This window comes from Amblyomma maculatum, chromosome 10 (assembly GCF_055883805.1).
Source record: "Amblyomma maculatum isolate TAMU_Amacu chromosome 10, ASM5588380v1, whole genome shotgun sequence".
Classification (NCBI taxonomy): domain Eukaryota; kingdom Metazoa; phylum Arthropoda; class Arachnida; order Ixodida; family Ixodidae; genus Amblyomma; species Amblyomma maculatum.
Window position 1 is genome coordinate 22,188,447 of NC_139353.1, and position 25,943 is coordinate 22,214,389.

The 25,943-nt window shown below is 46.6% G+C and overlaps 4 protein-coding genes across 7 annotated transcripts in view; 1 reads left to right on the forward strand and 3 right to left on the reverse strand.

Annotated features, from left to right (window-relative positions):
• Nucleotides 1–1,951, forward strand: part of LOC146175824 (equilibrative nucleoside transporter 2-like) — an 83,772-nt gene extending 81,821 nt beyond the window's left edge. For both annotated transcript variants that reach the window (XM_084582177.1, XM_084582176.1), the window contains one exon: nt 1,190–1,951. In XM_084582177.1, coding sequence (XP_084438303.1) covers nt 1,190–1,301 — 112 coding nt within the window. In that variant the 3' untranslated portion in view covers nt 1,302–1,951. The remainder of the gene's footprint in view (nt 1–1,189) is intronic.
• On the reverse strand, nt 1,862–17,814 carry LOC146175825 (mitochondrial import receptor subunit TOM20 homolog). Its single transcript, XM_084582178.1, has 5 exons — nt 17,556–17,814; nt 17,278–17,330; nt 17,124–17,205; nt 9,453–9,595; nt 1,862–3,523 (listed from the first exon to the last, which is right to left on the reverse strand). Exons 1-5 carry the CDS (start codon nt 17,695–17,697, stop codon nt 3,467–3,469), a joined length of 477 nt encoding a protein of 158 aa, XP_084438304.1. The 5' UTR covers nt 17,698–17,814; the 3' UTR covers nt 1,862–3,466.
• Nucleotides 17,815–18,407: 593 nt separating this feature from the next.
• LOC146175826 (histone H2A-like) lies at nt 18,408–19,168 on the reverse strand. The gene has a single exon (XM_084582179.1). It carries the CDS (start codon nt 19,109–19,111, stop codon nt 18,695–18,697), a length of 417 nt encoding a protein of 138 aa, XP_084438305.1. The 5' UTR covers nt 19,112–19,168; the 3' UTR covers nt 18,408–18,694.
• Nucleotides 19,169–20,752: 1,584 nt separating this feature from the next.
• LOC146175827 (uncharacterized) lies at nt 20,753–25,458 on the reverse strand. 3 transcript variants are annotated; one of them, XM_084582180.1, is made up of 2 exons: nt 25,299–25,458; nt 20,753–24,279 (listed from the first exon to the last, which is right to left on the reverse strand). In XM_084582180.1, the coding sequence occupies exon 2, from the start codon at nt 24,152–24,154 to the stop codon at nt 22,643–22,645; it is 1,512 nt and encodes a 503-aa protein (XP_084438306.1). In that variant the 5' UTR covers nt 24,155–24,279; nt 25,299–25,458; the 3' UTR covers nt 20,753–22,642. The 3 variants fall into 3 exon arrangements, with proteins under 3 accessions (XP_084438306.1, XP_084438308.1, XP_084438307.1); XM_084582182.1 differs by lacking the exon at nt 25,299–25,458 and adding an exon at nt 24,802–24,943; XM_084582181.1 differs by lacking the exon at nt 25,299–25,458 and adding an exon at nt 24,498–24,734.
• Between the last annotated feature and the right edge of the window lie 485 nt (nt 25,459–25,943).

Genomic DNA, 25,943 nt, shown 5'->3' on the forward strand with positions numbered 1-25,943 from the left:
ATCACTTCCTGGCAATAGTGTGAAAGCTAGGAGCCCTGTACAGCCAATCAGAAGAGTGCATAAAGCGCGCTCCTCCGTGTTGCGTCGTCTGCTCAAGGTGTATGCAGACATTGTTGCAAAGGAGTATAAATAGTGTCTATGTACCCAACCTTAAAAGAACATTTGGAAGTTTTAGAATACCATTTTGAGTGACACTATGCTGCTTGTTGTCACATCTACACTTTCGGTTCGTGTGCGAATGAAGCCCCGATGGCATGGATGGATGGATAGAATACAGGAGCGTCCTTTTTGAAACGGAGTGGTGACAGTTGTTACCATGCTCCAATTTTTTTCCTTTATATATCTTGAACGTTGTTATAAACAGATCAGATATTTCATCATTTCAGTTACTAAATTGTTAGGCAATCTTAACCTAGCGGTGCCATCTGGTTATTCGCAGTGAACCAACTTTCTTCTTTAGGTCTGAGGGGAACAAAATTGTCAGCTGAAATAAAAAATAAAGGGGATTTAAAGCTCACGGCAGTTGCTGCAGCTGAGAAGAGGCCAAAGGAACAACCGATGTGCGGTTTTTGACCAATGAAATCCCAGTAACAATGATGAGTTGATGCCGAAGCAAGGCGGCCTGCTTCGAAACGCGCCGCCATGTTGGCAGCATGACTTCAGCACTGGTACTTCATTCCGCAGCACCAGATGGTTGCCTCCGCACTCATCGTAGCTTTGGTAGTGCTGCAAAGAGCTGCTGAGATGGAGTATACGTAACATTTAAAAAAAAAAAAAAAAAAAAAAAAAAGTGGGACTCACCAGAACCATACCACAACTACCACAGCCTGTAGAGCCATCCAATAACACGAATTCCTTAGTTCATTTCACATTCCCGACTCTATGTCTCTCTACATAAGATTTTTCGAATGTCTGAGCATTTTTGGCACCCACATTAGTGGAAATTGCCCCTCCTCCTATAGGCAAGATTTCACAGCGTTCAGGTCACGATGAGCATGAAATCGCCAGCAAGGGTTAAAAAGGAAACATAGACAGAACTTTGGTGCTATAGCACAATCATATATTATTTAGTTGGTTACCTAAAATGTATGCAGATCACTTCATACAAACTTTTGATATGCAGGGGTGCATCAGTCACTTAATTGCTATGCCAGAGAACTTATTTCTTCATTTTCTTTCCTCTTTTAAGGTCAACATCAACAGAGAACCAGGAAATGGCCGGCTCCATGGCTGCTGTCTTTCTAGGACTTGGACTGCTTTTAGGGTCTGTGTCTTCCTATGGAACTGTGAAGCTCCTTTAAGCGTGCCTCCGAGATAATCAACCAGTGTGCTGAGGCCAAAGATCTTTTCGCATGTGCCACAGACTTCCCAGTGAAACGTGCCAAAGCCCAAAGTCTGGACTCCGTGGCGATTCGAGACAGATAAGATGATGCGTGACCACCAGACAGTGTGCCTTGGTCCACAAGTGCAATTGAGAACCTGTTTCAGTACAAATGGGCAACATCTTAACTGGTCCTATCAGGGTGAATTTGAGCCACACTGTCAGCCACATAAACAAAGGTTGAGAAGTATAACGGTTGAGAAGTAAGACTGTCTGTCAGCGTTTGGTCAAAGCCTAGAAGCAACAACGGCACAGGCAAAATGGACCCGCTGTGCCTTCAAAGCCAATATGTCACCTTGTTGGCTGTTTTTACACATCCCCTCATCATGGTGATGATGGGCAGCTGATGTATCATGTGGTGATGGCATAAGTAAAGCATGTTGAAATGGTACATAGCGACGACCTAAGGATGTCATATCCATATCATGACCAAGCAGAACGGTCTCGGAGCAGGGCATGCCACGACACAACAAAGCACAATGCGTTATCAAATGCTCGGTCCTGGTTTTATTTGGTTGCGTGCTTTTACAATCAGTGTTGTAAATAAAAGAATCTGTACTTTTATGCGAACCAGTGCATCCTCTCTCAAAGCAAATGTGACTACTACTTCAGCAATGAATGATAGTTCGTGTCAAGTCATAATATTTACACAGCTGTTGCATGTGCTCTGAACAGTACTTTATGACATGCGCAACAACAGGCTGAAAGGATGTAACAGGAAAAAAAGAACAGGTCGCTTTGGTATTTAGTCTTTCAGAGATGACTCACTGAGAAAAACAAAACCGTCTTTAAAATGGCTTTGCACAAACTCAAGAAAGAGAGCGGTTGACAGGAGATGACAACAGGGAATAGAACACCTCCTGTACACACTGCAGCTTGTACATTATATCATCAACAGCCAAAAATGTCAAGTAAACAGTGATCTAGTCTGGGCATTTCTAATGCTTCAAAGCCTCCTTTTGCCAACAATGCCAACTCAGACAGGGAAACACTGTAGCAGCAAGGCAAGGCATGCAAAGATAACTGCCTCCGTCTGAATGTCATTCAGGAGCTGTTCCACCACAGCGGAGCATCACAAAATTCCAAACACAAAAAGGCATGAAGAAAGCCACGTCAGTAATAGACGCGCATATAGTGCAGTCTATCAAGAACAGAAGTTGGTGCAAAATGTGCAGACAGACGCGGAGAAAAATAAAACACTCCCTGCATTTAGACATTCCCTACTTTGCTCATATTTGCACATTTCCCCCCTAAATCTAACTGGATACACTTGGCTCAAATAATTGTGTCATATGAAAAAATTTATCTCCTCAGGCTGAAAAATTAAGCTGCACACTGCTGATGTAGCAGATGCTACACGGTAGGCTGTCACCTTATATACGGCTTTTATCGTGCTTGTTCATGCAGGGCAGTCTGCTTCCTGATCATAATTCCTGTGCACATTTTCTTTCTTTGCTCAGTTGCTTCACTGATTCTCACCCAGCCACCAGAAGCTGTTTTGTAGACACGCAGGTCAATGACCAATAAACCGAAAGGGGACGGCAAGAATGGAAAACTTGCTCCAGATTTGCAAACAATTACCGTAACGGGTCAACAGTGTTAATTAAAGTGCTATTTGTCGCTTTAAGACGGCGTGATGCCACTCATAAGAACATGGACCACAAAACACTGCACCACTCCAGGTACATCACCCACGGCCAAGCCAACAGATGCGATCTACACCACTGACATGAAATATCTAATCCTTCACTTAGAGTAAAATGAATGTCGGACAGCATTGCTAAACCTAACCGTCAGTAGCCAAGTTGCCTGGGCTGCAATATTAGCTGTCCACAGTTTGGTACAAGGAAACAAAACTGAGAAAAAGCTGGAGAAAATTGAAAACAAGTCCAGAGAATGCAAGTAAGACTTACAGCGCAATATGCAAAGGAAAGCAACGCTGAAGGTGCAGGGATGTCCGCTGCATACCAACTAAAACAACACACACAACTGGACTAAATATATTGCTTGTATTGCTGCAGCAATCAATTCTGCGGGCCTCAGTCGGTGCAGGTGGGGTCTATGAGCTTCCGACGTCACTCCCACTTACTCAACGTCGTCCTCAACCAGTGGGGGGCCGCCTCCAGCACTGTCTGCCAAGCGCTGCAACACAAAAGGTGACACAGAATGAATGACACACAACACAGCAACGAGCTAGAGTCTCAAACATGTGACCACGCCGGCCCCCTAAATTTCAGCCTTTCCTCCAAAATCACGAGCCAGCTTTACAAGTCAGCCTCAGCACCACACCCATTCTTCTTGAGTAAGATTCACCACAAAAATGTCAACACCAAATGATATTCATTCATCATAGAAACAAAACGAAGTAGAAGTCCATTAATTTGCGCGAACTTCAAGCGGATGTCCGCTCCCTTCAGCAGCGAACACAGTGAGGTGTCGGACAACCCTCCCTTTCCTTCGTCCCCAAATATACATTCTTTAATTTTCAGGCTAGGTGGCCGTGTATATTAACTTCTATGTCCCTTCAATAACAGTTTCTGAGCCTGCCTACAGTGGCGACCATCAGGAGTTGACGCAGAAGGGGGACACATGCTGCTTATCTCATCACAACAAATAGCACAGTGTGGCCTCAAGAAGAGCCCTTTTGGTTGGTTTTGGTACAAAAAAAAAAGAAAAAAATGGTTTAAGGGAAGCTGGTTTAGAGTTTTGCAAAAATCCTGTTAATACTTCGCTCTTTCTCATTCCCATCCTAACCCTTTCCAGGCGTTGACAATCCCATAACAGGCAGTCATTCACCGTCGGCAGCAAACTGTACTTTTGTCCTTAAAATCCTACTTAGTTTCTATCCCAGACTATGAGTCACGAATCAACTTTCAGATTGTATGTTGTGAAAGTACTGAGGCGGTAATAAAAGGAACAGAAGATGCACTTCCCAGCAGTTGAAGGTAATGTATGAGTTTACTATTCACCCATCCCCAGAGCTTCTCAGCAGCAATGTAATTTTGTTCATTCCATGCGATGAACAACCCAAAAACAAGATCGGCCTCTAATGAACGATCCAAACAGACCAAGGGCTGCGCAGTTTAACGACTGATGTCTGCAGCTTTTTGCAAGTTCTCACCAGCTAAGTGAAAGGAAAACAAAGGGCATCCATCTTTTCCTTCAAGCTATGGACTTCTTGCTTGCTAGCAACACTAACACACTTTTGGCAGCCCTCACTCCTGCAACCACCCCGTCTTACGCTCACGCATATTTTCACGCGCCAGTGGAGGTTATTGTACCAGCCGTAGCAGATGGAGATCAGGAATTCCAGCCGAGTGTTAATACTCGTAGAGTGAAGAATTAAGCTGGCCACCTTTCTGGCTGCTTTCCTTCAGCACATACACCGAGTACAAATTGAGTACAGGAAAGCGTTTGTACAAAGGCAAAGTCTGGGTTGGGAAGTGGCCCCTTTAAAAAGCCTGAAGCATTAGTTGCCCTTGCAGCTTCGGGACAATAAACTCCAAATACCGCACACTACACTCACATTTTTCCGAGGAAAGTTTTATATAACTTTTGCCTATATCTTCTCCTTCCTTGCGACACCCTTTGGAAAGGTATACTAGGGCAGGCCTCGCCTCCTCTGAATTCTGTTCCACCTCTGCGACATCTAATATTTTGTGTAGCCCTTGTGGCAGCAGTAACATAGGCTTTTCGCAGCGAGATCAATTTGAACTATATACTGATAGGAATTCGCTGATGTTTGGCACGGTCCTCTTATGAGAAACTAAAACAAGACTCTCTCCAATAAATCTATCTCAGTCATCTGCTAGCAATCAGCATAGACCACAAGTGATGCTTTGCTCCATGTCATGAACCCGACCAATTTCTGAAGTTTCGTAGCAAACATGTTTCTGCCGCCGCTTTGTGTTGGAGCAATGATGCACCAATGATGTGCCAAAGTGCTGGTATAATCCAATAAGGCACCTCGGAAAATACCGATAGATTAATGCAAGTGCAACCACCTGTTTTACACGCTCCTTTTGACACCTTTGGAATACTGTCTCTAACGTGATGGCCTTGACGAGACAAAGTGCTTAGCTGCACTGCAATCCGCACATCGTTAGATTGCAAACTGAAGGCACGAGAACAACGGCAAGCCGCAAGATGAACTAGGCAAATAATGCTATATGACACCCAGTTTTGAGAAGCCTGGATCTAAAACTTTTGTTCCTGTCGCACTTCTTTTGTTGCTCCGCACTGCATAGGCTAGAAGCGGTTTCAGATTGCCGGATCACGCACGTGCCACACTTTTGCCTGTTCCGCTCTCCTCCCAAAACTCATTTCCATGCACGTCGTATCTCGCAACATAACATTCAGTGTGATCAGCGCTTGTTTGCCTTCTTCGCTGGAGCGCTAATCGCCACTCACAGGATATGCAGGCATGCGTGCATGCTTGTGCACCATGCGATCCGCAAGCCCACTACAAAAGAAGCCCGAAGACAAATGCGTCCCGTAATGTTGCACTGTTTGCACGTAAGACAGTTTTTTTCAGTTTTGTGGCACCAAGCCGCAATAATCATTTCCATGTTCAGGTGCACACGCTTGTGCAAACATCTACTCTCTTTATCGGAAGTGTTACAAGTCTGATGTGCAGTCAAGGACAACAGTCAGCCACCTCCGAGCCACTGTGTGAATCAGCTCCACACTTTAAGATATAGCATCCCTTGCTGCTGCAAAGCTATGTCAAACATCAAGTCGGCACGTATGCTTACAAGTGAAGCTTAATTCATGCGACTGAAAAGTACAGCCTATTCCTGACCAGGCAACTGAACTTTGTTGTTTCTTTTACCTAAAGCACAGCGAGGTGCCCATTTTTCAAAAATAAAATAACTGTCATTAGCCCCTCCCCTCCTTTTTCTATTTCACTTATTTCCTGGCCTGTGAGAGACGAAATGTTTTTATTTAATGCGGCTGGTGTGCCACTTCATCAAATATGCATTTATCCTGCTTATTAAGCTACATGTGTGCTCTTGGCGGAAATACCGCTGAAGCACCTCCACTGCCTGACTTGCCTCATTCAATGACACTGAGTTGTTGCCATGGCCAGTCTCTTCACTTTCATTACCAGATGTTTCTTCGACTCCTTTCATAATGTTGGACGAAGTGTCCTCACGGCAGGTAATATGTCATCATCAATAACCTCACAATCCTGCATAGTTAACAACTTTCGCTTCTGCAACATCCGCAGTTTCTTTTTGATCTGTAGCCTCTGCTTCCATGGAGAAGCCCGTATGACAAAAGCATTGTTAGACGGCAGTTGCGGCAACTTCATCCCATGGAAGGGCCAAAATGTGAATGGCAGACAGAAAGTCTAAGCTTTACACTTTATCTCTGTCCATACATAGCGCCATCCTTCTCAGGATGTGGCAACGGAAAAACATCTTTAGGTTGCGATCGACACCTTGATCCATAGGCTGGAGTATGGCTGTTGTGTACCCAGGGAGGAACTTCAGCTGAATAGAATTCAGACTTTGCACCCCACCATGCACTGCGCAGTTGTCTACGATAAGCACAACCTTCATGCTTTTCCTTGTGAATTCGGCGTCCCTCTGCCTCAGCCAGGTTTCAAAAATGGCTTGTATTGTCCACACGATGGTATTTACGTGGCAAAGTACAGAACTGTATTCACTCGAATATAAGACGACATGATTCGGGACCGTCTGAAAACCGGGTTGAAGACAGAAGATCGGTCCACGCGACGAAAGAAAAAGCTTACGTGAAAAGCGCATGAGAAGCTACAGTAATAGCCTGGCGACAAAATAAAAACAACAAAAACAAACAAACGGCCGGCCGTGGTTTCCCGAAACCCACTCAAGGTCGCCCACATCCCCTAACCACTATGCCCCTAGCATAGGGCCCGACTGGGTAGCGTCCGTTGTTCTGTCATTCTCTTTTACTTTTTTTCTGCCCGCGTGCTTCCTCCGGCTCAGGGCGTGGAGAAATGGAGAGAGAACGAAGAGGCGAGGAAAGAAGGGCTCCAAGTGATTGGTTCGAAATGATATGATGTCACTTGCCGCGAAATCAGTGATAGCGCGTGAGTCATCTCTTTCTCTATGTCGGAGACACCGTGGCGTGTACACTGCTTAGTTTGCGCATTCTTCGTGATGAGTGAAGCCAGGCGCCATTATACGGCACAGTTCAAGCGAAAAGTTGTTGCTGCTGCGAACGAGACCAGAAACAACTAGAAGCAGCCAGGCACTTCGATGTTTCAGAGGTGAACGCGCGCAGGTGGCTGCGAAACGCCAGCAGTATGGCAGCATGTTCAAATTTGCGGAAAGCCTTTATGAGACCGCAATGCGAGCACTATGCGTTGCCGTCACAGATGCATTGCCGTCACTGTCGAGATTACAGATGAAAGCCAGGGAATTGGTCCGTGAGCATGGGATTATACACACAATTTTCAAAGCAAGCAAAGGCTGGGTTAAGCGTTTTTAAACCACGCAGGATTCTCACTCCACCGCCGGACTTCAGTGTGTTAAGGCCTTCCGGAAGACTTTGAAGAGAAGTTAGTTTCACTTCAGCATTACATCATTGGGCTGCGACACCAACACAGCTACAACCTGGGACAAATAGGCAACGCTATTCAAACACCGATGCATTTTGACATGCTGGTCAACTAGACTGTCCAAAAAGTTGGCTCTAAAGACGTGAAAGTTCGGACGAGAAAAGAGAAGCAACGGGTGACCCTAATGTTAGCTTGTACTGCAGACGGTTAGAAGGCTTGCCCCCTACATTATCTTCAACTGGAAGACATTGCCTAAAAAAGAAGACTGATCATCCGCTGTATTGAAAAGGGGTGGATGACTGCAGACATGTTCAACAACTGGCTCCGCACCATTTGGTTCCGGCGTCCAGGTGTGCTGCTGAGGCCACGTTCGGTGCTGGTGTGGATGCGTTCAAGGGGCACACCACTGATGCTAGCAAGGCTTTAACTCTTTCGCTGCCGGGCGTTTCTGGCCAAGACGCACCCCCAGTGTCGGCTTGGCTTCAGAAAACGAGCATAGCGATTTATTTTTGATCATGATTTCTATACAAATAACTTAGTCAGCGGAAAATGCACATTTCAGTGTTCTGCAGGCGTTAATTAAGGTCATCATCACCATTATCAACATGATTATAAATTAGATAAATGAGGATAATATAAGAAAAAACTGCTCGACACTTCTTGAGAGTCCGAATCCGAGCTCTGCTCGTATTTATAATCAAAAGAGCCATCGCTTCAGTCCGCAGTCTAAGGTCCCGCGCGGTCAGCTATCCGAAAGTAACCGCGCGCACGGAGGGTGCACTGCAGCAATTATGTGATTACTGAAACAGTTAAATCTCACAAAAGCAAAGTTATCTACAACAAACAGTGCATACTATAAAGGCAACATAAAATTATCATTTAAAGCCCTGGGGGAACCCAGTGAAACTAACAGTGCTGTAAAGATGAAGAACTTGCGAATACGAAGAAGATTGAGTACTGTCCTCAGCGGCATCCCTATTGCGACGTGTGATCGACTGGCAGTCCACGAACTGTTCTCGTCACTGCTACTCGGGTCCCAGTACCTCTACTGAACCCCCATCTTACAGTACGCATAATTTTAACAAAAGAGGCAATTCCCAGTGATTGGCAAAACCAAACGTTTACCTCCCAAATGCAAAAACAACATCGCACATTTACTTTGCTATCCTGCCAAATGCTACCACGCACTACTTCGAACACCATTCAAAATTCCCACCCTTCGCCCTGTGCATAGCCAAGTGCTATTATTTGAAGCTAATAAACATAAGTACAGCACAGTTTTAACAGCCCTCTACATGCTACACATGTTGGGGAGGGGGAAATGCTTGACATAACTGCATGAGAGTACTTGGTAAGTGATCCGCACTTAATATAGACACCACCAGCATATCAAGCAACAGTAGAAACACTGATGAGCCTGACAATGCTGGCACGTTTTGGTCAAGTAACGAGAGGGCATAATTAAGGCCCTGTAAACATTTGAGCTTTTCCTCAAAGTGCAAAAGAGAGAGAGAGAGTTTGCACCTGTGAGACCACTGGTAGGCGCTGCAGGAGCAGGTGGAACACCTGCGGGGGCAAGGTCTGCTGCAGCACCTGCAGCAATTGCTGGGGCTGGCCGCACACGGCCACAGCACTGCTCAGGTGCTCGACACCGTTCTCAATGTCACCTGCACGAGATAAGCAGGCAAGAAATTGAGAAACTGAAAGATCACATCATGTGCTCCCCCTTGCAGCAAGCAACAAGAATTCCTTCTTTTTTTGAACTCTATAAACACACACCAAGGTAACATTCAAAAAAACCTAACTGTGAGCTGGTACAGTCCACACACGTGTCATGTGTTAAGCCAACAGCAAAATGCAGCTTCATTTCAGGAGTTACTTGATGAAAAAAAAGGAAGCATGCAAGCACATAAAATAACATCTAAGTATTGTTTGTATATACTTCCACATCTTGATCAAACCAGGACAAGACCACTACACATTTGCATTTCATACTGAAGTGTCAATCACAAAGAGATTAATTACATTTTCACTTTGCCAAAGTAGAATGCACCCGTAATGTACACCCATTGTCAAAAGTTTACGGGGCACACACGTCGAGAAAAAAATTGCATTTTCATGCGGTCTGGAGAGATAACTTCAAAATAACAAATTATTAGCAGTTTTCTCGCATTAAAGTGCAGTCTACACGTTTAATTTCCCGATAATACCAAGGGGAATGCAAGTTGCGTGCCCCTGAAACTTTTGATGTCAGGTGTACTTGTGGCATTTCTGAACGCTCCCCAACAAACTTTACACCTTGACTTGCAAGACGACTTTTGTCAACAAGCAACCCAGGTTCCGCTGCGGGCTTCCAGGTAGCCGCTACGGAATGCACGAGTACTAGCGAAAGAACACCATTTCTTGGTATCGCATACACAAACCTAGCCACATGAAGAATAAATTTTTGCCCTTCACCAGGCAAGAAGTAGCAGCACTGAATCTACATTACTACTAACATTTCCTCTGCTTAGTCTGTAGGGCCTTTTTTCGGCACGAAAGAAGAGAGACAAAGCAAGGGTCTGTGGAATAAAACAAAGCCTTGGAATGTAAGATAAACCCCGAGGTAGCAATGTTACTCGTCTTTCAAAATACAAGTTCCAGCCACCTACCTCAAACCTGCAATAAGACTTCAATGGTAAAAAAAGAAAAAAAAAAGATATTCAATACCTGGACAGGTAGAAGGCATTGTCTAATGATGTATGCAGATGTCTACCACGTAACATACTGGCAAACTACTTTCACATAAGGATGATGAAACAACCAATACAGACGCAACAGCATCCACAGAGAGCAGGCAAGTTGTGCATCTCTGAAGAAATCTCAAAAGGGCCTCGTACCTCACAGCGCCTAGGCAACACTGCTCAATGGTTTAAAGTGCATTAACCAGGCACGGACAAGAACCGTAGTGCCACATTATCTTTGGCATCTTATGCCCTGTCCTGATCACGATATTGTGAGATGCAGGGCGTGCGTGGCAAAGCTGCATTCCACACCATCTTATGCCACACCATCGAATGGAAAGCGGCCACTCCCTCGTCTATAGCAGGCAGCTCTGTATCTTCACCCCCATTATGTGCAATAGACAGCAACTGGCAATGGGTGGCACTTCAATGTTTTCTGCACTGAGGCACTCGTGAAGTAAGCATCTGCACCAGCCGTTGTGATCCCTCAGTGCCGTTTCATGGGACGTTAGCAATATATTCAACTTGTGTGACTGCTCTTGCTTGCCAGCTTTTCTTTTTTTCTTCTTTCCTTGACAAACGCTATGACTTGCTTACATCCCATTTCTTCCTGCTTCCGGCACGACTAATTGCTTCACTGACGTGTAGTATATCGCTGTATCCCATGAACTCGGCCTCGACATATTGCCTCCTCCTGTTTACACCAAACCACCAACAATCAATGAGTACCGTCAAGTCAAAACCAACTCCGCAAACATAGCTGAAGAACCTGTTGTCATGTAATATTTCTGCTGTACTATTCACAAACAAAATACTTCACGTATTATTATTTTTTCCTTGTTTTCCCTGGTACTCGAACCATTTTTGTGATCAAAGTGGTGTCTTGCTACCAATTAGTCTACCGGGAATGAAAACTGAGAGGCATGCCTGTGATGAGCACAAGAGCAAGCAGAAAGCAAGAAATGCATGATTACACACTCTCTTCCATTCTGCAAAAATTTTCCGCGCCATAAAAAGGCAGTATGCAGTCTCCTTTGGCGATCACAGTGGCTGGCGTGGATGCTTAACGTGGGGTGTCTTGCTGAGCAAGTTATTTAAGCACCACCTGATGCCAGTTCTTATCTATGAACAGCTGGTGCAAGATAAGAGTGAGGGCACAGAGCCGCCTGCGAGGGACAAGAGAGCGGGTGCTTGCCACTGGATGGTGTGGAACGCAGGTCAGCCACACACTTCCACGTCCTGCACTATTGTGATCATGAAAATACCTATGGGAACAAAACGACTATGCACAGCAGCTTATGAGCAATACATAGTGAAGCTCTAGATTTGACTTTTCAGTATCCTGCATTCAACAACTGGGTAGAAAAGCCATCTTGGCAATTAGTAGCCCTCCAGACTGTTTCACTGTCACGAAATCGGCGCCCATTTTCATCAAGCTGGTACAGCGCGAGGCCCGCACGCCGTCGCGTGGAAGGCATGGAGAGAAAAGCCCCCTTCCCCGCGCGGGAGAGCGCGTAGCTTTGTACGCGTTGCCGTCACCCTCTTTCCCATTGCCCGGGGAGGACGGTGGTTCATCGGACTGGAATCAGCCAGAAAATTCCAGCATCTTCTATGGGACCTAGCCAATGACGACGCGCGGCTCGACGGGAGGAGAAGAGAGAGCTATAACCAGCAAAGCTATGTGTGTGTGCGCGCTAGCTTTGGCGCGTGTTAACAAACAGACGCGGCGCGCCCTATTTAAAGCGACCGCGCCGCTTGTTGAGTTAGTCAGCCAGTCAGTCAGTTCGTCAGTGTTTTGCGACGTGCTCGCCTGAGCTTCGGCTGGACTCCCGGGGATCACCCGCTGCTGGCAAGCCCACGGACCTACAAGGGAGCGGCGCTCGTCTCGTATGGCGGCCACATCGTGACTCTTGAGGCGTCGGACTGCAACAGTGCCCGGTGAACAATTTGGTGTTTGTTTATGTAACTCTCTCGAGTTTGATCTGTTGTAAAGCCTGTGTTATTGAATCATTCTGTAATTGCATGCTTAGCATTTGTTATTCTGTGAACCTCTCGTCTGTTGTATTTCAAGTGATCTTGTGTATTCCTTTGTATCGTCTCTTGCTGTGCATAAATTGTGTTTTGTTTGTTACTTCTGACTCCGATCATTACTCTGGTTTGAACCGGCGACCGCTGGGCACCAAACGACCACCCCCTTCTGTCACTACAAAGTAGTTGAATTCCGGCTGAGCTTGCCACGCAAGTCGAGGGCATCTCCTTTGCGACCGGAACAGCTACCCCCACTCACTCTAAGGGTGTCTGGGAGTGTGCGCACCGTTAAGGGCGCATCGTTAATAATACCCCCTAATTATTAACGGGTGACAATTATTCTGGGTCCGCGACAGGACGTTTGGTGCACTCAAGCTCAGAGGACGGTGAACGAGTTGGAAGAGTTTACGAAGAGGTCGTAAACAGTGTAACAGCAGAGCGATAGTGTGAGGTACCGCGCTGAAGCGGTTGTGTAAGGTCCATTGATAGTGCTATGTATTAGCATTAAGCAGTTCAGATCGAAGATGAATCTCAAAGAGATTATTGCTTTGGGCCTAGAGGAAGGTCTTAAAGGAGCTGAACTGCGAGAATGGGTGGACCGAAAAGAAAGGGAGGTTCGAGAAGAGGCTGAAAAAGAAAGAGAGAGACAAAGGGAAGAACGAGAGAGAGAATGGCTCAGGAAACAAGCAGAGGCAAAGAGACAAGAAGAAGAAAGAGAAAAAGAATGGCTCAGGAAGAGAGCCGAAAGAGAAAAAGAATGGCTGAGGAAGCAGGCAGAAAAAGAATTCTTAAAAGAGAGAGATATCCTTCTCAAAAAGCTGGCTGAAGTTCGGCGTTTGAAAGGTATTACTGAGCCTCCGGAGGTTACCTTTCCTTATATTAGAAAGTACAGTGAACCAAGCGATACATTGACAGCCACAGGTACTGTAGAAACTGGCTCCAGCAGCCAGAATGAGGTTGTGGATCAGCGTGTTCTTGCAACAGAAACGTCAGATGACCTAACTGGAGCTCAGAATTCTCAGAAAAATGATATTGTGCCCTCCGAGACGACAGGTTGCAGAGAAGCTGCAACGGCAACTATCGAGCCAGAAGGCTCATGCATATACTCTTCACTTCAAGAGGAAGCGCAATATTCTAGCTCTACGTCTGGTCGCATGACTGACGGAAAGGAAGAGCTGTGGAATAACAGCGATGCCGAAAGCTTAGATGGAGCTGATGCTGAGGACAGCATTCTTGCCGAAATGCAAGAACCGGTTTCCAGGAACGGTTCGACTGACGAGGAGGCTTTACTCATTGAGGAGGACGAAATATTTCCCTCCGTTGGGAATGACAGTGCAGATAAGAAACGGAAACCGCCAGAAAGAGAAAACTGCACTGCGAGAAAAGAGTTTAACAAAAATTTTAGGGAACAGGATGTAACCAAAAGTGAGGATAATGAGTCTCTAGTTGAAAATGAGTCCTGCTTTGAGAAAGTACGACTGAAGGTCGTAAAGAAAAGAAAGAAAATTAAAAGGATTAAGGGAGAACAAAGTTCTCAAAAAGACGCTCCTTACAGACAACAATGTTCTGATTATGCGGGTAAAACCGGATCAAACGTTCCTCGGCCAAAGGTGCGAATAAAAGTGAAAATGAAAAGAAACAACTTCAGACCTGCCAAGTCAGGTGAAATGGAGCCAGAAAAGTCAAGAAGAAAGAAAAGGAAGCTCAAAGCGCGAATGAGGAAGAACAGCAGGACACGCGTCAGAAAGAAGTGCCAGTGCTTCGTAAGAAAGAGAACTGGCGCGCTAGGTAGTTTGAGAGGGGCTCACCTGTTCGAAAGAAAAACCACAAGCCGTTTTTGGAAATACAGTCAAAACTCGATTTAACGAAACCCGATTTAACGAAAATCTCGATTTAACGAAGGTATCCTAATTCCCCCTCAGACGCCCATTGGGTTCAATGCTTTGACTAACCCGAAATAACGAAACCGATTCCGTGATCTGTCCCGATTTAACGAACCTTTTTTTCGAGAAATAAAGGTGAAAAAGTGTTAATTTTTGGTCTATTTTGTAGACAGCACCCCAAAATATATTGATTGCGAGCCAGCGGTAACAGCGCGGAGCATCTTCATCCCGTCGCCTTTCTTGTCGAGTAAGAATTTTTGTTGTTTCTTTTCATACGCGCTAGCTGCGCCGGTCGTGGTGCTGGCGCTACCCACTCGAAAGTAGCGCGGGGGGTCATGACGATGACCATACGGACCCCCAAAGATTGCGCTAGTTGTATGATTACCAACTTTGGCGCCAATTTGTCATTAGCTGTGTGGCTTGCCGTCCCGTCGGCGGTATTTAGGGAAGATTGTTGCGCCGCTAGCCGAATCGTCCTTTGGGTCGGTGCTACCGGCGTGAATTCGTCACGCGCGAGTGCGACGAAAAGTGAAAATGGTACGTGCTAACCGATACGACCGCGATAAGCTGGTACGGTTTATGCAGATGCAAAATGCATTATGTTCAATGGGTGTTCAGTCGGGGACTTGACTTTACTACTTTTAAAACAAAAGTACTGTTTAAGCGGGTACGTTTTAACGAGGTTTTACTGTAATCGAATGTACTGAATTATGTGCCCAAGAAATGCCTTATTCAATTTAACGAAGTTCTCGATTTAACGAAATAATTCACGGCTCCTCTCAACTTTGTTAAATCGAGTTTTAACTGTATAGGCGAAAGCATGCCCTAGGTTTGTGCTCTTCACATTCGAATAACTGTGTCCTTCTGTTGTTGATTCCTGTGTATTCGACGGCAGTGTGTTGTCACGTTGGTGAATTTCATGGCATTGATGTGTGAATTTTGTAATGTGTTATTACAGTTTGTGTAATTTGTGCATTATGTGTGATGTGAACATTTGCCCCATACAATTGTGAGCGCATGCATGTGCGCGCGATGTTCGCGGTTGTTGTGAATATTGTGGGACAATATTCTTTAAGGGAGGGGCAATGTCACGAAATCGGCGCCCATTTTCATCAAGCAGGTACGGCGCGAGGCCCGCACGGCGTCGCGTGGAAGGCATGGAGAGAAAAGCCCCCTTCCCCGCGCGGGAGAGCGCGTAGCTTTGTACGCGTTGCCGTCACCCTCTTTCCCATTGCCTGGGGAGGACGGTGGTTCATAGGACTGGAATCAGCCAGAAAATTCCAGCATCTTCTATGGGACCTAGCCAATGACGACGCGCGGCTCGACGGGAGGAGAAGAGGGAGCTATAACCAGCGAAGCTATGTGTGTGTGCGCGCTAGCTTTGGCGCGTGTTAACAAAGAGACGCGGCGCGTCCTATTTAAAGCGACCGCGCCGCTTGTTGAGTCAGTCAGCCAGTCAGTCAGTTCGCCAGTGTTTTGCGACGTGCTCGCCTGAGCTTCGGCTGGACTCCCAGGGATCACCCGCTGCTGGCAAGCCCACGGACCTACAAGGGAGCGGCGCTCGTCTCGTATGGCGGCCACATCGTGATACTTGAGGCGTCAGACTGCAACAGTGCCCGGTGAACAATTTGGTGTTTGTTTATGTAACTCTCTCGAGTTTGATCTGTTGTAAAGCCTGTGTTATTGAATCATTCTGTAATTGCATGCTTAGCATTTGTTATTCTGTGAACCTCTCGTCTGTTGTATTTCAAGTGATCTTGTGTATTCCTTTGTATCGTCTCTTGCTGTGCATAAATTGTTGTGTTTTGTTTGTTAGTTCTGACTCCGATCCTTACTCTGGTTTGAACCAGCGACCGCTGGGCACCAAACGACCACCCCCTTCTGTCACTACAAAGTAGTTGAATTCCGGCTAAGCTTGCCACGCAAGTCGAGGGCATCTCCTTTGCGACCGGAACAGCTACCCCCACTCACTCTAAGGGTGTCTGGGAGTGTGCGCACCGTTAAGGGCGCATCGTTAATAATACCCCCTAATTATTAACGGGTGACATTCACCTTGCAAGAGCTGTCAATGTGGCAACACTATCCTTCACCACACCTTGTTACAGTTATGAAATATGACATAGCAAATATATGACCCAGTAGTTCAGAGTTTTGTACTGCTTTACGAAGAAGAATGTAATGAGAACTTTCAGGTACGAAATATAATTGAAAGGAGCTCCTGAGTTATGGTGATGCAGACACGATCCCAACACAAGACAATGAATTTGTGCCTGAAAATGTCAAGCCTGCTATGACGAGCCTACCCCTGTTGCAAAAGCGTCAAAATCACCACGAGAAGGCATACGCAAAAATCCAAAATAAGGTAACAAAAGCGACGAGGCCACACTAATCGTTATCGACCACATGATAATGCTGTCATTCCATGAAAAATGCTGATTACAAACCGCTAATCACACATCGGCTGGGCCTACAGCAAGGCAGCCAGCCAGGGCTATAAAACAGCACAGTCACGACATCCAGACAACTGTTCACAGGAAAAGAAGAGTCAAGCGATACTTTACCTTGCGCCAGCAGTTCTTCGCCCATCTGGACCTCGTGGATGAAAAACTTTTGCACGGCGTCATAGTCCTTCAGGTCCGGAAGCTGCGCAAATGAGTTGTAGTCAAGGGGCTTGCCGGGAAAAGGGACACAATGCATTCGACTATTGTTTCCTACCTTTCCGGTACCTCTGCGCGCTTGCTCCTTCTGTTCCTGTGCCTTGGCACGCCCTGAAAGGCAGATAGTAAATTCACTAACGCGTTTGCTTTTTGCGCTGCGTAACTTCAAGCGGCAATTCCCACGTGGGATCGCCGCTCTCGACGGACGAGATGCGTTAAACCGTGAACTACCGTTTTATGCCCACATGGCAAGCTTTTGAAAGCATACAGGGTAAAAAAAAAACGAGAAATCGAGGACAAACCAGCAGCATGACGCTGTTTTGGGAGGCAACTTACGTTCCCTGAGCTTCTGCTTGAAGAGTGGATCGCTTCGGCGCTTGCGGTCGAAATATATGCAGTACCCCAAGAAAAGGGTGCCACAAACCCCGGCAGCTACACTTAGCGCTGTTTTGGACACCATAACACTCATTTCAACCATTGGAAAAAATTTTTGAAGAACTTTAGACTGTAATCTACTTTACCACACGACTTGCCGTCCCCGTTCCCCAAACAACCTCAGGCAGCGTCAGGCTCCAGCGGCGCACGCCTCGTCAAAGCCCTCTGGCGGTAAAAAAAAAAAACAAAGTCATCCGTATCATGTGACGAGCAACGACGATTGTTCAAAACTTCAAAATAAGCACCGCACAAATATTTCGGACACTAATCGAGACGAGAAAGCGCGGCTCGATGCAAATGTGCCACGAATGCTGAATCTATTTTTGAACATCTGTGCAGTAGAGTCGTACAGTGACGTCCGCGAAATGTATTCGAATGCTGAAACTAGTTCGAACCACGTAAAAATGGCGCGAACGGGCAGCAAGCAAGCAGAAGCCATTGATTTTTCCCGGGAAATTTTTGTCAGGCTGACAGCAGTTTTCGCGACAGCGAAGCACGTAACCAATTATTCCGCATTTGACTACCCTTGCTGGCATTGTCGTCCACTTTCTACTTGCAGCACCGTCAGCAAAATGCAATACCCTAGAAATACAGTCCAACTATTTGGAAAATGCGACGACTCAAAAGCTGCAACTGGCGCCGGCGCCAAACTCAGCGTTGTGCAGTGCACAAAATTATACCTTCGTGCATTTTACCGCTAAGTTCAACGACACTTGCAGCGTCGTGAAGGGAGAAAAAAAAATATACACAGGATCAACTGTTGAAGATGTTTATTTTTCGTAATTCATGACGCACCCTTGGACAGCATTCACGAGGTTCTGCGTGAAAAATGAAGACTTCAATTGGTTGAAGCACTGACATAGGACGAAAAGAAATCGCAGCTGTAGGTTGACTACGGCAGAAAAAAAAAAATTTGTTCAGTCTAGGCCTAATGTCAGTCCAAAAATGACCGCTGATAATGAAGATGAAATGAACGATGCACAAAAAACTTGCCGCTAAATCACTGGCAGGAAGTGAATGCGACAAAAAAAAAATAGTCCTTAGAACTCCTGGCTTGGTCCTTTCTTCCCGGGCTTGGTGCCTGTGCTCGTCTGGCCGGTCTTCTTCGGCAGCAGGACGGCCTGGATGTTTGGCAGCACGCCGCCTTGCGAGATGGTGACGCCGGACAGCAATTTGTTCAGCTCCTCATCGTTGCGAATGGCAAGCTGCAGGTGACGTGGGATGATGCGGGTCTTCTTGTTGTCGCGGGCCGCGTTTCCCGCCAACTCGAGCACTTCGGCAGCCAGGTACTCCAGGACGGCAGCTAGGTAGACGGGGGCGCCGGCTCCGACCCGCTCGCTGTAGTTGCCCTTGCGCAGTAGCCGATGGATACGGCCAACAGGGAACTGAAGACCGGCCCTTGAAGAGCGCGACTTCCCCTTAGCCTTCGCCTTTCCGCCCTTGCCGCGACCAGACATAGCTTAGTTGAAATTTGCACACAACCGTAACGACGACAAAGGGAATGAATGCGGCCAAAAACCGCGAAAAGGTATTTATAGCCCAATTACTTTCAACGTTGCCAGACTCAACTATGAAGCGCGCTCTCAGCGCACCTTCCGGTGACTTCTAAAGACAGTCTCAACTGGCTGCATTTTAAAGCATGTTTTATAAACAAAATATTCCTACGTAAGATAAAAATTTTAATTAGGTAAAAAACTTGCGATATAACTCGAGTAAGAAGCAGAACGACCGTTCAAGACAACTTTCGGTTTCGCCGAAGCCGCGCTAGTCGATCTAACTCAAGATTGTTGTTTGGCTAACTGCACAAATATGGATAGCATAACTATCTCTGTGGTTTTGCATTGGAAGCAGTAGCCACCGTAGCTAGAACAAAATCCATGGCTAGGTGTAATAAGTGCGTAATCTTCAAGTTTCAGTCCGGTACGGCGCTGCCTACTGTCACTTCACGGCTCCTACCATACCTAGATATATGACTCAGTGACTCAGTTGCTATGTTGCACTGTTGCAGCCTAGGACATCTATCTCCATGAGCTCGGGAAAGAGCGCCCGTTTATTGTTTATGAAACCGCAGGTACTTCCCTCCTCACTACTACAACCACCGTGACTACAACCAAGAGACGGGCGAGGGAGTGGCTTGTTGTACGATTTGGTTGGACATTATGTTAACACAGCACTAGAAACACGGACACATAGAAAGACAGTCTTTCTTTCTGTCCGCGTTTCTAGCGCTGTGTTAACATAATTTCCGGTGTGAGCTAGGTTCGCACGACAGCCCAGATAACAATATGGCAGCGCCCAGGCAGCCTCCGCTCATTTCAAATGTTATTTAACTTCTCTTACCCTAGTCAGTTGGAAAGACCCAGTCATGCAAAAACTAACTCCCCGCCACCCAGGGGAGCCCTCTTTACTGCGATCTGCATTTGCTTACATACTCTGGAAGGGTTTTTCGCGGTTTGCCCTCAATTCCTCTACTCAACGGCGTCGGTAGAAAAGGACGTCACTAATATTAAAAAAAAAAAAAAAAATTATGCAGGGACAATGTGATAAGAAAATGTCTCCTTTTCCTCGCCAATAGTCACCCTCCACACCTTTTTGTTCCATCGCTCGATCCCTTTCAGAGACGACGTGACTGCCGTACAAGGCTCTTATCTGTTTTAGTGTTAATGATTGTCTATTCTGTAAAGCAAATGCACTAATTACTGTAGCGTGAATCGCAGCCCCCCCCCCCCCCCCTTCCTGATTGCATTTTGTCTAAGATTTAGTGCACTGGCATAAATATGCTCTTCTCAGCCTAACTGAAGCCACAGGGTCACATAGATATACATTGCCGTCTAAACAATGCTGTAATTGCACCTTGCTAAGGCTTAGCTAAGCAAATGCACTTTTGCATGTAAAACTTGTGCTTAGCTATAGCTAAGCTAATATTTTTCTCAGCAAAGTTCTAACAGTGCTTGCCCTTGTAAGGCTGCACAATGGACAGAGTCAACCAAATTTTTGCCCTTAGATCAGCACAGCATTACACTTCAAAATCATCACCCCAATGCAGCTTTTAACTTTTCAGTATCTTTTACATAATTTATCCAGTATCAAAGACGCTCTACAGTACACTCAACTTTATTTTGCACACTGAATTATGGACAACCAACAGACGTGAGCAGTGATAATCAACACAGATATTGATAGGTCACTAAAGACATTACTTACACTATGTACAGCAAGTAAGAACAATTCAAGTACAGAGCATAATATACAAGACAGACTGGGACAATAAATAACAGGTGCTTACACAAAACACGTTTTTTTTCCTACTTTATAAACATGGAAGTGTATGTGTAATAGTATTTCGTTTTCCTACACGTTACATATAGCTGTAACAGTTGAAAACGATTTGACCTTGCTTCCATAGTTTTACCCAATATCAAAAACAGTTTTTGTACTCAGTGAACACTATTCACTGCTGCAGCATTGGCAGAGCTGTTGGCATAAGTCAATAATAAAACCTTATAAAACAACCACAAGATGTAGCATGTTCCTTCCTTTGTTCATGGCGCTTCACAAGCAGGTGTTCAAGGTATTAAATATATATTCTTTTCCATTTTTAAGGGGGCAAGCAAACTTGTAAACCAGATCTAACAAACACGTGAAAGAAAGTGCATGTATAAAGCCTCAGACAACATTGCCTATTATTACCGCTCGACATTTGCACAACACTAGACATGTCTGCAACACCCACAAGGCAGCCATGAGCACAACGGGTTGTGCTTTCTCCAGCCACAATTTGCATTTAGACTGAAGTTACAGGTCAAAACGTCAGAGAGGCTTGAGCAAAGATGGTGCTATCTAGGGATTCATATCGACACTACACAGTGCGCCACCGGCTTTAGTACCAAGAAGCCATTCTGAACGCAAGTATATCACTGCAATGTTAATGGGCTTTCTTTTGCCAAAACTGCATACATCAACCCACACTCTAATTAGTGCACTGAAAACCACTGACTATCATAAACTGCTATATTAAAAAGCAAGTCAGGAGTAATAAAAAAAAATTAACTACCTTGCCAATCAACATGCAGCAGAGTCCCCTGGTGCCCATTTTTTTAAAGAAAAAATGTTGGCAATAATAACCAAATTAAGTCAACATGAAGCGTTCAAATAAAACAAGAACAAAATATGTAAATTCATCTACATTAAAATACAATTACCATGGTGACCTATAAAAGAACTTCTTGTGGACATAACCCAGTAATACGCGCAGAATCAGTCACAAAGCACATCAATAACATAGGCAAAATCATGAAAGTATAGTACACTTGAGACAGCTGACACTAAAAAGTCTTAGTTTTTTCTCCACAGGTACTAGAGAAACCATTAAAAAACAGACAGCTAAAACATATTTGTTCATTCATACGTTTCTAGTACAAACGTCACCCCTGGGGTTTTGTTGTAACATAAGTCAGGAGAATGACAAAGACACTCGATTGAAGTCACTGAATGATATAGCACTAGTGTTGTTCTGAAGCTCTTTTCACCAAATGCAGCACTACTCGTGTCACATTTCTGCAACATTACAGAGGCTCAGAAAAGTTGTTGCATGCTGTGAATAGCACAGCATCAAAAGATCTTTGAACAGCAGCACTGTAGCACCAGTCTTGACATTCATGGAAGCAAACACTCAACAAATGATGTTCACTTCTCACCAATTATTATATTACTGCAGTAAGTTCACAGAAGAAAAAAACAAAGTTGCCTCCACACCAGTGGCAATTACAGGTGACCTGACCAAACTTGCATAATGTATGACACCTTATTCAGAACCATGCCATCAACAAATGCCACGCATGAGAAACTTCAATATGATGCATTAAAAGTGTGAGCTTTGCATCTGATGCCACTAATTTTGCACCACACACCGAGAATTCTAACGGAAAGCTTCTGACACTGTCCACATGAATAAGATGAGGCCTGGGGGGCAAAGGGCCAGCTGTGCGTCACGGCCTTCCACCCACACCTGCATCCGGGCCGCCGTGACAGCTGCTCAAAGTGGATGCACCAAGCAAGCCATACCCTCGGCTGGCACCAGGTCCAAAGCCGACATCCACCGTGGTGCCCCCATCTTCAATCTGGCGCACCCGCACTCGCTGTTTGTAGTGGTACTCCCGCAGATAGCTCTTAAGGCTTCGTGGCAGTGGAAGCTTTGCAGCCCCGTCGTATGCAATGCACGAACAGATGACAGCACGCGCCAGGTGCTGCAAGGGAAACACGAAAGTCCGATGCAGGGGGCGCGTCAGCATGGGCTCGAAGTACATGCAGCACGAGGGGTCCTTGTAGTGCTCGACCAGGCCACACACTGTGCGTGATGAGAACACCCCGGGGTCGTGAGAGTCAAAGCTGAACCGGTGATTCCACTGCTCTACTCGTGCATGGAGCGACCGGCCATACCGACGGAAGCTCACGGAGAATAGATATTCTTCTTGTGCGGAGTCCCTCAAAAGGAAAGTCCCTTCTGGCTTGTTTTCGAGCAAGCGTTCGGCCTCATACCGGTCCATCTTACCCCAGTAGAAGCTGCAGGACGTGATGCCGAGCAAGTCAGGCACCAGACAGTGCATGTAGTCCACCTGGGTGTGCACCTGTGGAGCCACGTCCCAGATCCGGCTCAGCACCTCCCATGGGACTGAGAGGCCCTCGGGGGGCCCTTGGCCCGCTGACAGGCTGAGCTGGTTACGTAGGGCGAGGGCCAACTCCGGAAGCTGCTGCTGAACAGGCTGCTGCTGGAGAGGCGACTGGCTCTGCGAAGCCTGAGTCCTCGGCCGCTCAGAGAGGTTCGACGACTCGCTTGCTTCACTAGAAGAGGAGGGCCGAGAGCCATCAGTACGAAAGCCCGGAGGTGGGTCGACACCTTCTTCGATCTCCCGTGCACGCTCCTTGCGTGCCCGTTCATCCCAATCGTCCATCTGGTATTCGTCACTACGAAATTTCCCATCAGCCCCGGCACCGCAAGCGGCAGAAGGGGACGTGCCCTTCTTGTCACCACGAGCTTGCGATACTTTAAAGACAACTTTAGGACCGAGCGTGTGCTCTTCGGTGCGACGGTAGCCGGTGCATATGCATATCGGGCAGCCCGTGGGAGGGTCAGCCGCAACCGGGTCGGCTGCAGATGACGCACGACGAGACCTACAGCCGAGCTTGAAACCCCATGTGCCTTTTCTCGGCTTGGAACTGGCGCAGTCTCGGGACGGTTGTTGATCCTTGGGTGGCATCGACGACACGGTCGCACTCGTCGACGCCCCAGCCGTTGAGGCACAGGCAGCATTGTTTTTGCGACGCCTTCCAAAAGTCAGAGTCCTTAGTTTCTGGCGAACTCCAGGCGTCTTTTCCTCCGTCTGAGTGGCTGCCGATGACGACGACCCTTCGCCGCTATCGCCAGACATCCCGCTAGGCTGACCGGCGTCCGGAGACTGCCGGCCTCCGGCGTCTGTCGGGTCCGTGTCCGAACTCGACATGCTCCCACCGGGCGCACCGTGATGGCGTCCGCACGCGCTTAACGCAGCATGGCTAGCGGCCAAAGAAACCCGATGCCGGGCCGAAGAACGCGAGTTCCGTCGATCTCGCCGATTGCGGACGTCATCTGAAACGGAAACGACGTCAGATAGTGAGTACAGGACGCTCCTTGTGAATCGGCACGCGGCACAGGAAAGCTTACGACAGACACTCGAAACTACCGCACGCAATATCAGCGCTGAGCGAACACGACGCGGCTTCTTCAGCCGTAAAGTGTGCACAAATCAGGCAATCGCGGTGTTAGTTCCTGCTGACGCACGCTTGAAGGCAATAAAAACAAATTACTAAAGAAACAACTTCCAGCTGCCGAGTCTAGGTGGTGTTGGTACGGGACGATCGAGCATTCCGCTCAATTCCGCTAAAGGAAGCACACAGGCTGCACGGAACTGAATCCGCACGGAACTCCACGCCCACGCAGAGACATGAAAACCACAGCAGCACTGATGACGAAACGGCATAGGCGCAAAGGCCGGTTAGCGAACGGCAGCCGTTTACGACATGCTAACACACGCCGTGCGAGTCACAGCGCCTCCCATTCAGGAATCGCGAAGCGGAATGAAAAACGCAACAAAAGCAAAACCAAACATACGCGTAACGAGGCTTAGCAGACACCAACTGCAGTTCCCAAGGAACGGGCGGATAGAGGTTATCGCGAAAGATGACGGGGCCTTTTCAACGTCATATTCCACGTCTTGATCCGCGTATCCGGATCAGACACACGATAAGCGTTGTAAAATGCCACCGAGCCACCCATTGTATGCGTAGAGCGCAGCCTACCCTCGCGACCTACACAACTTCCTGAAGCGAAGATCGATAGCACAACGCAACCGTACTTGTTGGAAAACTCGCTTCGATGAGAAACTAGGTCATGCGCGTCCAACAAAATGCATTGTGTTTTGATAGCCATCCAACACTTCTGAGCAATATGTCAAAATGTACTGAATAAGACGACTTCTTTCCTCCAAACACAGCTTTCATTTTTCCTCTTTAGCTACAGCGACTGCTTCGTGCCTCAAAGCACGGCTCTCAGCGCGAAAGCGTGGGCTCAATAAGCATGCAACAAGCTTGAAAAGACTCCCTACTCACCTTGAAACAATCGATGATCGTTTCATGGGCCACGAAATGGCAAACAGCAGCATATATACGAGAAAGTCAACCATGCGCTGCGGAAAAATGGTTACACAGGAAATGACTTCTCCATTTTCTATTTTGTGGTTTTGACTGTGACGTCACAACTCAACATCTCTTAGATCAACTGAAGGAGTAAGTACTGGTAGAGAAACAACAATGCAAAATGTCCTTGAATTAAAATGTTGTGCCCGCTCTCCTTTTTTAATTGTGCAAAATCATTTGGCGCCGAACAACATTAAACATAGCACAAAATACAGAAGATCTCAGACGGTTGATGGATACAAGAACTCAAGAGGTCCAAAACTTTGGTCTCGTCAGCATTTCGTGACACCTCCTTACCAACCTTGCTACTACTTTTGAGGAACGCCAAGTTATTAAGGCGAAAGACTTTAACGGCTCATGCATGCTGTCGTGGACAAAGTGTGTCCCGCTTTTGGCCGAGGTGGGATGCGTCCCTGCCATCTGCAATGCCACACTTGAACGCGCGCCGCGCCAAGGAACGCCACGCGACAGGAGCGATGGTTGTTTTGTTGTGGCTGTAGGAAGAAGGAAAAGAAAATGCACGGGCCTGCTACTGTCTCTGTAGCTGAACCACCTCCG